The sequence below is a fragment of the Oryzias melastigma genome, linkage group LG20 (genome assembly GCF_002922805.2).
Source record: "Oryzias melastigma strain HK-1 linkage group LG20, ASM292280v2, whole genome shotgun sequence".
In the NCBI taxonomy this organism is placed as follows: domain Eukaryota; kingdom Metazoa; phylum Chordata; class Actinopteri; order Beloniformes; family Adrianichthyidae; genus Oryzias; species Oryzias melastigma.
This window is the reverse complement of record NC_050531.1, coordinates 9,909,830-9,924,065: the sequence shown is the minus strand read 5'-3', so window position 1 is coordinate 9,924,065 and position 14,236 is coordinate 9,909,830. Positions and strand designations below refer to the sequence as shown.

General features: G+C 39.6%; 2 protein-coding genes across 3 annotated transcripts in view; one reads left to right on the top strand and one right to left on the bottom strand.

Annotated features, from left to right (window-relative positions):
* The first annotated feature begins 7,571 nt into the window (after positions 1–7,571).
* Positions 7,572–9,609, top strand: crhb (corticotropin releasing hormone b). Its single transcript, XM_024279640.2, has 2 exons — positions 7,572–8,226; positions 8,665–9,609. Exon 2 carries the CDS (start codon positions 8,685–8,687, stop codon positions 9,180–9,182), a length of 498 nt encoding a protein of 165 aa, XP_024135408.1. The 5' UTR covers positions 7,572–8,226; positions 8,665–8,684; the 3' UTR covers positions 9,183–9,609.
* Positions 9,610–10,136: 527 nt separating this feature from the next.
* The window catches only part of trim55b (tripartite motif containing 55b), a 5,635-nt gene continuing 1,535 nt past the window's right edge, over positions 10,137–14,236 (bottom strand). Inside the window, exons 2-8 of one of the 2 annotated variants that reach the window (XM_036217455.1) lie at positions 13,816–13,979; positions 13,082–13,256; positions 12,907–13,002; positions 11,400–11,633; positions 11,286–11,308; positions 10,836–10,960; positions 10,137–10,754 (exon numbers count right to left, since the gene is read on the bottom strand). In XM_036217455.1, the coding sequence (XP_036073348.1) occupies positions 10,594–10,754; positions 10,836–10,960; positions 11,286–11,308; positions 11,400–11,633; positions 12,907–13,002; positions 13,082–13,256; positions 13,816–13,979 (978 nt within the window). In that variant the 3' untranslated portion in view covers positions 10,137–10,593. Of the gene's footprint in view, positions 10,755–10,835; positions 10,961–11,285; positions 11,309–11,399; positions 11,634–12,906; positions 13,003–13,081; positions 13,260–13,815; positions 13,980–14,236 lie in introns of both variants that reach the window. The other variant, XM_024280205.2, reaches the window with a different exon arrangement.

Sequence of the window (14,236 nt, the reverse complement as noted above, 5' to 3'; positions counted from 1 at the left end):
ATAGCAGATTTAGAGGGTGAGGAAGGAAATGTTAAGAAGCTTAAAGAGGGAACCGCAATAGCAGAAAGTGCTAAATTTAAACACAGAGGATTCAAAATTACACGACTTCAATAGCGCAAGTTAAAAGTAAATTTTAAAGTCACATTAGCATACATTTAAAGAGCTTGAACATGTAACACGGAGTAAAATCACAAATGGACAGCAGAAGTCTGTGTTATGGAACCAGCTCAGGCGGAGACTGAAGTTAAAGAAACTTTTAGAAAGAAGAAACTGGGTTTAAAAATACTTCTTCAGGCTAACAGAAATAATTAATTTGAATATTAGTGACAGAAAGGCTTTCGTTGCTTTGTCCTGTAATTCCCGGCCAATGACTGAGGAGATCTTTAGTCATTTGGTTTTGTCAACAAGCTTTAATTCAAAACAGAAATGTCCGGCTGAAGGCAATCTGGATACAAGTGAAAGGTCAAGACTTGATCTGGACCAAGTTAAGCAAACTCAATCCGGACTAACAGACTTTTCCTGACTGAAAACACCTTGAGTGACTGTTTGTGGTTCCTTTTATTCCAGTTTTGTTTGAAAATGTAAAAAAGTGTGTTTTGTTTACATCCCTTTTAAATATTCCAGTATTCCAGTTAAATCATTATTTTTAAAAATAAAATGTAAGTTTTTGTTTTGTCTTAGATAGCCTCCATGTGACATGTGATAATTTTATTCAAATCAAACTTTATTTATAAAGAATAGATACAAGTTTTTTTCATTGTTTTCAAATTTAACAACAACTAATAACAAAAATATAAAACATACATTTTTCAGATATTTTGTCAAAATCTGAAGTCTGACCTTGTGTTGGTTTCTTCTTCACTAAAAACTTATATAAAGTAAGTTTAATACACAAATTAAAGTTCTCCCCATCCATCTCGAGAACCCGCTGAATCCCTTTTGGGGTCACAGGGTTGCTGGAGCCTATCCCAGCTACAGTTGGGTGAAGACAGGGCACAATTTGCCAATCTGTCGCAGGGCGACTAGGAAAGACACCAATTAACCCATGAAACATGTTTTTGGACTGAGGGAGGAAGTGCCTGGAGAAAACCCACACATGCACGGGGAGAACGTGCCTCACAGAAGGGTCCCAGTTGGGATTTGAATCAGGGAAGTGCCAAGCATTTCACTGTGCAGCCCATCAAAGTTCTGTTAAAACTAAAATAGATGAAAATTAATCAATATTATTAAACAGGTTTTTAAAAGCAGACCGTATAGGTTGACTTTTGCTGCAATGCAGACTTTTTAACCATGGAAGTTATTAGGAAATTGCTCTCTTTTGCAGCATGCCTCTAGTGGTCTTTTGAGGAACTGCAAAATTAAATTTTTTAATAGTTCAATTCGAATCAAAACTTTTGGGGCCAAATGTGGTGCAGACCATCAGATGTTTTCATTATCTAAGATTTTTTTTGTAATATTAGTTTGTTTTAAAATGCTATTTAAAACTTGATTTTTCAAATTCCCTTTGTTCTCTAATTGTCTTGGAGGCAGATAAGAGTTTCTTGGTTCATCCTTTGTAGCCACACAATTTAAATATAGTCATGTTTATGTGATTAAAAGTGTCAGATTATGTTGTTATCCAGTGAAAACTTAAAAAAGGGTGAGTGAGATTCTATTTTTAATCCGCGCAGTTGTGTGTTGGAATGTGCTCCGTTTTCCTCCTTAATCTCTTTGGACGCTGAGAGAAAACTTTCTTGACGTCATCTCTGAGGCGTCATACCTTTTTTTTCCCTCTGCTTACGGCAGAGGAGGTGTTTTCTGCCTGCATTAGCAGCATGACGGACACTTACATCAAATCTGCCATATTGCTAAACGCTTGGATGACCTCCCATCAGTGCTGAATAAAAGAGGAAGCAGCAGTGAAGGACAGTACAGTTCCTGGCAGGTCTCCCCCTGCTTGATGGTTTGCTTCTAAGATTTTCATCCCAAGAAATTTCCCCTCACAAAAGCCAATCACTCACATTGATGAATTTATTCACCAAGACTTTTGTTCATCTGCTTCACATATACTGAACCTAAATCTCCTTTATATTCTGGGTTACTTGAGGGGGTTAAGCTAGGTGCTGAAAGGCTTTTGACAGAGGTGCGCTCCAGATTAATGTGCTTATCTCTGCTGATTGATTCATTACATTAGTTTTATTCAACTGGGTTACAGTAGATTGATGCTGAGCTCTGGAAGCTTTTAAATTACAGCCACTCAATTGAATTAATCACAAGGAACAAGGTTCACTCTGCGGCGATGATGCTCTGACACAGTTAATGCTCTCAACATGGCAACATATTTATTAAAAACATATTATTCATTATAGAAGAACAAAAGGTGAAAACATATTATTACGGGGGGTAATTTCTCAGTTTGCTCGTTTTCTTTAGTCATGAAAAGAGTTTTGATATTACTCTTCGTGTCGGATTTGATGGGAGGCGGAGCCTGTGAGCATCTCATCAAGAGTGTGAGAGAAATCAAAGAGGACACATTGACACCCACACAAACAATTAGCGGAGGGGTGCGCTTCTCGTCTGACTGTGGAAATCTCTCTATAAGAGAACAAAAGCGAGGAACACAAAGGATGAGTCACTTGATTTACTCGAGGGTGAAATCTCAAAGTTAGTTCACTGGTCAGAGAGTCTAACATAATGAAACAAACACCCCAAATCAAAACTGTGTTTTTTTCTGGCTAGAAAACATGTTTTGACCCAGTTTGCTGCTCCGTCACTTTATCCTCATTATGCACATTCCCACAATGCTTCCTGTTTTTACAGCAGACTTCATCCCATCTTTGCTGGCGTCCATCCTGTCTAATGCAGTGGCCAGCCTTCATGTTGATGTGTGTGCTGTGAGGCAAATGGCCCGAGCTGCGTGATGTTGGAGGACTCGGGGCTTTTGTGCACAACATGAAAAGGAAGCAGGAGCTCGCTCTTTGTCCGTGCAGAACAATGCTCTTCTGGGAACTTGCAGTCAGCCTGATGAAGCTGCAGCCACGGAGCATAAGACGAGCAAAACTTTGATCCCATGCAGACAAAAGGCAGAATGCAAACTGATTGATGTCCAGGACTAATTTGGAAGTGTAAAAACTGAGAAGACTCTGGCTGCTTTTTGATAAACATGCTTTTATTTTAGTCTTAAAGTGAACACAAGAGTGCCTTAAAGCACATTTTCTTCACACTTTTAGTTCACAGAATCTTAAAACCGTACTTGAAAATTGTTTGTTGCACGTCAAAAAAATAAAAACCTTCAGGCCTAATCATTTTAGTTTGGCCAACTTTCATTAACTTAACTTCTTTACCTTACGTAAACGTCGGAGACGGCTGCAGAGTGACAGAAATTCACACAGACAGGAGGAGGAAAGCCACTCAATTATTTCAGCTTTCACGCATCTGATTTTTACACAGAACTGAAGGCTGCAGCCGACAACATATTAGGCTCACTGTTGCTCAAAGACAACCCCTATTTTGAATAAAGAAAGCTTTCCAAATAGATGGTTTTCTTGAAATTCTCGTCACTTTGGCCGTGTGTTACCTGTCAGAATCAATACACGTGATATGTGTCAATCATACTGAATGATGGAGGGGGGGCAAAGTTATTTTGAGACAATGGAACAAGGAAAAAGAGTATCAGCAATGAAAGTTCAGATTACAGAGGCGCAAATGATTGTCAAAAATATTTTGTAAAAGAGGAGAAACTGGGTTACAATCTTAGTAAAATGGCTTTGCCCTAGATTTCACCTGAAACTGCAATTTTTATCCCCATGAATGAGTACTTTTGGTTCTGACTTGCTGCCTTTAAGTTAAACATAACTCCTACGGGTTATTCTTGACAAAAAATCATTCTAATCAAAAGAATCCTGGCTTTCCTAATGTGGTGAAAGCCTTTTATGGATATTAAAATTTAAGTTTGGAGCTCAATGAATTTGTTCTGAGAACTACAAATGATCCAGAAAAGTAGGTTATAAAAGACGTTCATCTTTTAGCATATGCGCTCAAAGGTTTCTTGGGCAAATTAGCTTTCACTAGCTGCATAAACATGTCCAAAATGTTTTTAATTCGATCAAAAAATTTGATTAGAATTGAACTGTGTACATGGGACTGAAAAACTTTATCAGATTATAACAAACATTCACACAATCGATCAGAATAAATCCTTTTGACAGGCGCAGACCTACCTAAAAATACCAAAAACAGCTGTAGAAGAAGAAGAAGAAGTAGCGCGGTTTTGTTAGCTGCGGTTAGCATGAAGAGTGCTTGTATTTATGGATTAATTTAGTGAATATACGCATATAATTATCTTGGACAATGGCAACAGGCTAGCATAGCATCTCTAGAAATATAACTCATTGAGGGCAACCAACAACAAGGCCCAATCCGAATTCTTCTCTTCCCCCTTTCCCTCCATTTGAAGGAGCCTTTTTAGAGCAAATGAGTCAGAAATATATATTTTTTAAAAATCTAACCCTCCAAGCGCTTTTCTTCACGTGGGTGCGCTCTGAAGCACAAAAAATTGTTATAAATGTAAGTAATGACTTTTTGTTGTAGTGTGACCTTTTAAAAGTTATAAAATCCAGTGTTGTTAAGTATATCGGAGCGCTGGAAGCTTCACGCTAAACTTAGCAAACTGCCAATTATTGGTGACGTCATCGAACAAAAGTGACATCCAAATTTTAAGACACTATTTTTTGTAACTTTTTTGGAGGGATAACTGTAGGGAGAAGAGACATGGCTCTCCGGAGGCCGGCAGCTGGTTTGCTCTAAGTAGCCGGCCGATCCTGAAGCCAGCACAACAATAACCCACAATCAGAATAAATTGTTTACATGCACCACGATCGGATCAACAATTTTGATCTGAATGAGTCTGATCAGGTTAAAGTATTCCGATTGGCGTGTATACATGACACATTTTTACTCTGATCAGTCATTTATTCTCATTATTTGTTCATGTAAACACAGCTCATGCAAATGCTGCTATTGAATCGCTCATTTGATTTGGCAGAATTTTACACCTGATTCCTGACTCAAACCTGTATATTATCCAGACTGACACAGGGAGATCTGGACCGGGATCACTGTCTACAAAGGTAGACAGTATTGTATTACTTACTGATGCTGCCGTTCATCAATGAAAGCTGCAGTTTTAGATCTATGTCATTACTTCATAACCAGTGTAAAACTTATTGAAAAAAATGTAATTACCATGCAAGATTACCTGAAATTACTATAATTGATAATTGGTTGGACAAAAAGGCTGGCCATTAATCAAACACAATGATAAAAATCACCTGAGCTCACAACAAGGTATCAGAAAAGCTGAAATAATGTATGAAGCCTTTTTTTTCTTTTTTTTTTTTTTCTCTGCTCGTTCTTCAAGACCGACGTGGCCTTTTGCGCAGACACCATAAACAATAACAATTTTGTCTTGAACAAGTGCGACGTTGAGTAACCTTTGCTTCAAAACACAGCGCCCAGCTGCTCCAGAAAATTATTGAGCCCTTTAACAAAGACGAAACCGTCTGTTTGAGACCCGTTTGAAAAGATTTATGTCTTCATGGAAACAAAAAAGCTCACAACAGGTTGGAATGACACAGGCAGCAACACAAATCTGCTTTTTCTGTGCTTTTTGCTATAAAAAAAGGAGGATATTGTCCATTCGCAAGTCTTTAAATAACCCCAAGTGCACACATTAAATTTAATGGAACACTATAAGCAGAAAACAACTTTAAAACGATTTTTTGTCTCACCTTATTTCAAACTAAGCCAAGGATTGGAGCTCAAATTACTCATCTAGAAAGGCACAGGTAAATAATTTAGATTTTATACTCATTAACAATGCAAAAGAATTCCAGCTTCCAGACTAAAATGCAGACTTTGTTGTTTTTCTCCTGGAAAGCACACATTTTTACTCAACCAAAACTGTTTTTTCCCACTAAAAAGCATAAATAAAAATAAAGTTTGTGATAAATAACTTCAAATCATCGTGTGATAACAGCAGCCGTATTTATGCAGACGTGGAACGGACAACTTAGTATGCATATAGAGAGTTTGGGCCACTTTGCTGCTTCACTCTCATTTCTCATATTGTTGCTTCACTCCCTGAAATATGCATAAACACATTTCTCTTTGTTAAGTGTGCGAGGAGCAGCATTCGGCATCAATTAATCAATGGGTTTATTGACCACTCGATCTTCTCCTGCACATGCATTAGATCCGTTCATCCTGAAGATTATCTGGATCTTTCCGTCAGGACTCATCTTTGGTTTTAAGTCAATTTTAAACATTAAATGCTGTTTTTATGTAACAATAATAAAGCTTTTTTATTTTAGTAAAAGGTTATATAAGTTGACTATAAACCAGAGGAACACCTGAGCTGCAGAGCTGAGATGAGTTAGTTGTCACACTGTGGGCTCTGCTGTCCCTGTGATCATTCCCACTTCATTTCTGTCATTCTTTAGTCAAAGTCAAGCAGATTTTTTTTTTAAACTGATTAATTCAATGTGAAATGATGTCCGAGCCCCAGCCCAGTGAAAAGCACTTGTCCCCTCCTTATCAGAAAGCACAAGTAGTGAAGGAAATGAGCAACTAATGAATCTTGTGCTATGAGGCAATTATTTTTTTGACAGTTTTCCTCACTCATTTGCAGTAACTTATTCTTGTATATCAACAGAAAGAGGGACATTCATCAGAAACACACAGAATTCCCTGGACTTTTCCAGCAATGGTTAAAGCTTTATCTAACATAATCATCTAATTGAGGAACTAAAGGGATGAAAAATTTAAGCCCAAGTTTCCGGTGAGGCATCGGAGCGGAGCGGAGGACAGTGATTTGAAAATGAGGTGACGTGACTTGACCACGAGCAGTCACTCTTTCATCTGGTGGTGTTTTCTATTTGTGTCAGACAACATGTGTTTCTTTTGATGGGAGCTGACACCTCGGCCCGGAGCATCACGCAGTGCCAGGACTGACAAAGTGAAGGAGCCGTAGGTGAAACGATTTCACACTGACTTCAAAATCCGCTGTAATCCACTAAAATGCCTAAATATAGATTAGACGTGATTTTGTGAAACCGGTTCTTGTTCTGGGAAAAAGAAAACCACCATGGCTGCCTCTATGAAATCAAATTTTCTCCTCTGCTCCTTCTCAGATTGGTTGTTTTGACTCGAGTGCACAGACTCTACTAAGTCACTTCAACCTCTGCATATAATGCATGTTTAAAAGTTTTCACATTCCCAGCACCCAGGCGAGATGGATTTGCTGTTAGGGATTAATGGGAAGGGTTATATCACATTGTTAAAGGTGACTTAACAAATTTGCTGAGTTTGTGCTTAAGTGGGAGAAGAGCCAAATTTCTCTTTTCATCAATATATGAATACCCAGACATTTCTAATAGCAATCAGATGCTATTTCATAGAATTACATAGTAATATGAGTGAGAGGGGAACAGACAGAAGCGGAAAAGTTGGCGATTCAAGCTGATTTAAATTCTAATGGCTCGTCTGATGCTGGATTAAGCTCTCCATCAGTGATAGCTTGTCTTGGCGGTGGGCCCCTCTGAAACAAGGTGGCCAAGGCCCCCAGTGGCAGAGCCAGTGACGTACTAACGTGCAGCAGCAATGAATCACTGAAAGACAATGCCTCTCTCTGCGCCTGATGTGTTTGCAAATGAACATTCAGCATGTAGGTACAACACCGGAGCCACCGCTTTAGGATGCTTATTGATTGTGCAGGAAATTGTGCTGCTTTGTATCTAAAACATTATATGAATATTTATGGAGCTGCAACAAAGATTAAAACTTTATTCTCAACTTCTAAAAAAAAAGAAAAATTAGAACTCCTACAAAACTCTGCGTTTGTTTCCAATTAACTCCGTCAAAATGCCGGCAGGTGTGGCGCCTATAGGCCAATTCCTAAAGCGCGCAAGCGGACGCTCGTGCACGCGCGCGCACGCTCACATATGACTCATCTCATCGAAACTAAAGCACTTTGTCAGAGGCGTCCATTCACGTTACACCCATGCAAGTACGCGCAGACTCATTCTCAGCTTGGAGAGAGGCACTTATAGTGAGGGTGGCTATATAAGTCCATTCAGCATCCACCTTTAAAGTAACTATATACTTGCATCTTCAAAGGAGTGAAAGAGGGCGGCTTCTTGCCAACTGTCTGGCAACCTTCACGGCTGTACTGGACTCCCTGCACTGAAGGTATGGAAAACATTTATTTGCATTTTCCTCATATTTTCTTTTTTTTTAATGCTTTTTTCATCATTTGTGAATTTGAGTTAGGATTGGTGCAGCATATTTCAACTAATAGATTTTTGCAAACATTTTTTTAAATATATTTTGTTCTAAATAAAAGATTAAGTGTAAATGTAGGATGTGATATTTTGCATCCTTATTGAGCCAAATTACGCACATTACGCTGCAATCTTACAGGACTCCACACCATTACTAATGAATTAAAAAATCTAACTTAAAGCAATATATAAACTGTTAAGCCAATAGGAACAGCTTCAAACACTTTACATTGTTTCAATGCCTGTTTTTGCGTGCGCAATTCCCTCTTTACGCACGGCGTTTTACTCGTATCCATCGCGCATTTTCACCTTCAAAAAGCATTTTTTTGTTGCTTTTATTTTCCAGATTCCAGCTGATATCCTGACATGAAGCTCAATTTATTTGGTACCACCGTGATTCTGCTTGTTGCCTTTTTGCCGCGCTTCGAATGTCGGGCTATTGAGAGCCCTGGCGGAACCCTGCGCGTCCCAGCTCCCCAAAACTCCCAACAGCTGCAGCAACAACAGTCTAGTCCCATCCTGGAGCGCCTTGGAGAGGAGTATTTTATTCGACTGGGGAACGGGGACTCTAACTCTTTCCCGGCATCGTCTCTGTACCCCGTCGGATCCCCTTCCATCTTCAACAGAGCGTTGCAGCTCCAGCGTCTCTTACAGGGGAAAGTTGGGAACATCAGGGCGCTTCTCAGCGGCTTCGGGGATCGCGGGGAGGAATCAATGGAAAGAGGAAGGAGGTCCGAGGATCCACCGATATCCCTGGACCTGACCTTCCACCTGCTTCGGGAGATGATGGAGATGTCCAAGGCGGAACAGCTGGCTCAGCAGGCGCAAAACAACAGAAGAATGATGGAGCTCTTTGGTAAATGAAGACCTCTCCCCAGTTCGCCAAAGATCTCAGTTCCCTTTTTTTTCTCTTTTTAATTCTGCATTTTTATCATCAGCACAAAACATGATCTGTGCAATATAGTGCTGCTTTATCACTCTATTATTTAGAGCTTTAACCTCAAATTATGGAGCATAAACGGGCTTGACTTAGAATGAGCCGATTGTACCTTGCCATTTTCATGTTGGTGTCAAATCTGTAGAGTTATGCCGTTCTTCATATTTGAGTCAACACACTTTTTGTTGTGGAAACATGAATTTCATTGAGAAAACTGGTACTTTGTTTTAGATTATCAATCACTGTATTTATGATATTTATTGTTTGTTAATAAACTCATGTGCAACCAGTCATTTTCTGTTGTGCAACAGAAAGTCTTATATCTATATTTTTTAAATAAAAAACTAAAAGCAACGCTCACACTTCTCTGTCAATATCCTTAAGTTAACAGTAATGGGGGAAACAATTTTAATCTATTTTTTAAAATAATTTTAAATAAAAAAAACATAAATATGCAGGTTAATAGTTGATTAGACGGCAATGGTTTGCATTGCAGTATGCATAGTGATGCTAGTTCATACAAAAATGTACAAAAAATGACATATATAGCCTAAAACTTGTCCAAGCAAACTAAAAAAAAAGTACAGATCAAGATTCTTACAGCAAACTTATCTATCAAATCTCCTCATAATATCAGCTGTGACGGCTTATAAACGTGGAATATACATTTAAGCTGCGCATGCTTATCCCTGACCCAGCCGGAGTCAGGGTGTGCTGAACCAGAGCTGTGGGAGTGAGTCATAGCTTAGAGCTCAGTGTTGCACCGAGCGGTTTTGTAAAGGATCCAACTCCCAGAGTAACGCTCCACAGCTACCGAAGTAGAGGTGAGACCTCAAACTCTGCATCACATATATACAGTTTGCAGTAAATATATAAATGCAGCATCAATTAAGACACCTGTAGTGATCAAATATTACTTTTAATGTCACAGAATATACAGAAAAAGCTACATAAAATGTGCTAAAACAGGGAAAATTCTACAAGTAAACATTTTTACTCTTTTGGTGCGCTTATAAAATAATATCAGTCACAAAAATGAAGCATGATGGGGAGGGAGAGAAAACAAGGCCGCCTTCTAATGTGGTTTAATGATGTGGATCATGAGTTGCAAAAGGTCAGCAAAGGAAAACTGTCGGAGTGAATCTGAATCCTGAGAAAAATGCCAATAAAAAAAAAGCTTTTTGGGCTAAAAACAATAAGCAGGATCAAAATGTTTAATCAGAAAAAGCTAAATAAGATTAATCTGTGTTTATAGTCTCCTTAATCTGTAAAAAACTGATCAAGATGGACTTGAGACTCAAGGTGCAACAGCGTCTGGTTTCTCGTTTGGAGAGACATCTAAGTGGCAGGGGTCTTAGTTTGATTGAGTGAGGAGCCGCTCTGCTGGGAGCTGGAAGGCTGGACAGAGCTCGAGACGGCCCCACCTGCAGAGACAGCCGGCGGCCCATCTCTCTCCTCAACACCTGAATTGTCACCTTCCTCCTCCTCATTGTCATCCTCTGCGATGAGTCATAAAAACAGACACAAAAATATAAAACAAAGTTGAGGTGTTGAGCCACAAACAATTTCCGTCGCCTCACCTTGGATGAAGTCAATGCTGCGCAGAGCCTTGCCCTCCTTCCTGAAGTCAACGGTATAATGATCCATATTTTCGTACCCCACTTCAACTTTGTCCAAATGGGCTGTGCTGGAGACTTCCGCAATCCTAAGTGATGGAGATAGAGAAAATGTTGCCACATATAATCAAAAAAACACTTTTCAAATATATTTTTACATCTGTGACGCTTCATACGTTCCACAAGTTATTTAGGGAGGAAGCAGTAATGGTTTGCATCATTTCACAGAATTATTTTCTACTGCTGACACAGAGAAGGTGCGATTTTTGCAGCATCGCTGAGATGCTTTCGAGTGTGGTAGCAGATTGACGTTTAGTAAATCACACAGAATATTTTTGAAAACTCAAGAAATCCACAAAAAGCTATAAAAATGATTAGATTTTAATTGATCAAGCAAGTGGTTTTGGTTCTTACTTTTTGAGAAGAGGTTTTGTGCTCTAAAAGACAAAAAGAAAACAACTCAAAAATTGTTTAATGTACAAGTTAGGGATTTCCATCAAGAAAATGCATTTTGTACACCAACATCACCTGAAGGAAAACAGCCATTTCGGGCTCCTCCAAAGTCTGGATCCCCCTCTCTACGATCTTGCAGCTCTCCTCCAGATGGTCTCCGTATTTCTTCGTCAGGCTCCGGATATAGTTCACCTTCTCTTCCTGTTCGGCTGTCACCCTCTGACTCATGACCCTCTTCCTCTCCTCCAGGATGGTGTAAAGATGGTCAAACTTTTCGCACACTAGAGTCTTCTGTCGTCGACCATTCTCCTATATATAAAAGAACGATAGATAAGTGGAAAACAATTTGGCAAGTTTCAAAATAGATACAAAAATCTAGATTTTACTACAGGAATTGAACAATTAGTTGTTTTTTGAGGGGAATAATGATTAAAACAAGTTAAAATTCCACTTCAACTAATTTTTTTTTCAATTGTAAAATAGTTACAAAATCGTCGTGACTTTTTAGGCTTTTTGTCTGCTCCTGATCCATCACGACTAAAGAAATACTCAGAAATGCAGTTTTAATCTTAAAGTCTTTAATATATACGAGAAAAAAAATGCTACAAGAAAATGTTAAAACGCGATTTTCATACATGTTGGTCTTTAAGAACTGCATTTTCAGACCTAAATTTACCAGAAAAGTCCATTATATCTTATTTTCAAATACAAAATTTGGGCAAAAAATTGATTAAAGCAGGTTTTTAACCAAGCATTAAACAAATAATTAACATTCGCATGTATTCAATTTCATTTCTATCTCTTGCTATCAATAGGATCATAATTAATTCTGATGATTTTTGTTTTTTGTAAGGTGCTTTATTAATAAACTGAATTGAGTATGTCTGAGATTATTTAATAAAACGTTTCTGCAGGTACATTTAAGCTTCCATCCCTAGAATATTTGATTGTCTTCAGGGCAAGATCTTTCTTTTATCACTGGATTTTGGATCGGGTCACTCCTCAACAGTTAACCTTTTCTCTTTCACTCAAAAAAAAACAAACAACATTTGGATGTGAGACGCAGCTGCTGTGAAGGTAGAAAATGGAGCATTTCAGTAAAAGACGAGCTCCTGCAGGAGGAAGCTTGTAAAAGCAGAGAGTAAAGAAATAGTTTTATTTCAAGGACACTAAAAATAGAAAGATTGGGTTGAGAAGTGTAATGTGGTAACAGAACATAGAGCTGTTTTGACGCGTTTCGTTCAGCACCGGTGTGTTCCGGCCTTGAGGGGGGGGACACACATGGGGAACTGGAGCTCATCCAGCTTCCTCTTTACCCCGTCCAACTGTGGCACGTGAGGTAGGGGGTGCAAACAAGAATCGAAGGGGAAAAAAAAGAAAAAAGGATACAGGGAGTCAAAGGTGTGGCATCACGACACTGATTAATCTTTCTACTGGAAGCTCTGAAACTTACAGCTAAGAAAGTTGTCACGACAAGGAGGCAGTGGATCGGTTTGTGAGTGCGCAGGTGCATTTACGCACACACAGAGTGACGCTTGCTGTGTGAGCGAGCAGCCAGGCACTGCAGTAGTTGGACACTGACCTCTATGGCACGACAGGCTTCCTCTAGCTGACTAATGATCCCCTGCATCCTGTCGTTGTTACCAACCATCATGGTAATCCCATCGCTCAGCTCCGTCTAGAAGCATTAAAGAGTGTCACACTCACTTTTAATAAAATAAATATATATATTTTCTCAACAAGTGCTGAGGCCTCACCCTTTTTGTCTGGTAGATGCTGCTGATGGGTGCCACCTCGCAGTCTTTGTGCGCTCCGAAAACCTTACACATGGAGCATGTGGGCACGCTGTGGGTAACGCAGAAGATATTGATCTTCTCGTCCTCGTGAACGTCGCACATGGGCGTCTCCTCCTTCCTCTCCGGCGCTGGCGTGCTGCTGTTTGGGCGGAATGGAAACAGGAGTGCATTCCTGCCTTTTCAGCGCATACTGATGTGACATGAAAGGTCTGTTTGACAATGTCACTGTTATGCATCTCTACAATTTATTGATGATCCATCAGTCATGTCTCGCCACGGCCACTGTCAGCACAGTAATCGATACATTACCTTCTTCCCTTGTGACCTTCAGGTGTTGGCTAATTTTTACTGCTTGCAAGCAAATGTGAAATTTAAATAAAATGCTAAAAAATGAGACTAAAAAGTCTTGAACTGAGATGAAGTAGAGCATGAGTGGAATTGCTTTGGATTTATGTCACACCAGCCTTTTGGCTATTCAGTGGATAAATCATCTGTACACTTGACTTCAACTAGAAGCCTCCTGTCAGCCACTCCAGCGGTCTGACTCAGAATCCTCTGGCACTTGAACCACAACAGTACCTGGTGCACTTCCTTCCACATCCACTCTCTTTTTGCCTTTTATGTTCTGTGACTTGAAAACGGCTTAGACGAATCCTGAATTTAAAACAACTCATAAATATCTAGGTATCCCTCACCTGCTGGACTGCTGCTTGAACATATCAATGATGTTCTCAACCAGTAGGTTCCTCTGCAGGCCGTAGACGCCATGCCTGTCGAGGACCACCTCGTGTCTGCAGGATGGGCATCGGAATCGGCCCCCCGAGGAGGCAGTCCTTGTTGAGAGGTATGGGTTTGAAGACTGTAAGCGAAGAACAGTTAGAGTCCTTATGCTGGGGAGTTAATCTGTATGGGTTCAGTAGGTTTTTTGGGTTGTCCAGACTCATGGAGAATCATAGAGAGGAGTGAACACATCTTAGGATAACCATACAATGGGCAAACTTTTTGACTAGTGGGACAAAAAGGGCTCTAAAACTGGACAGAAGTGCCAGACCAGGAGCAGATGCGTGAGGTGTTTTTGTAATCCACCTCATAAGAGAAAAATATAACGTAAAATCG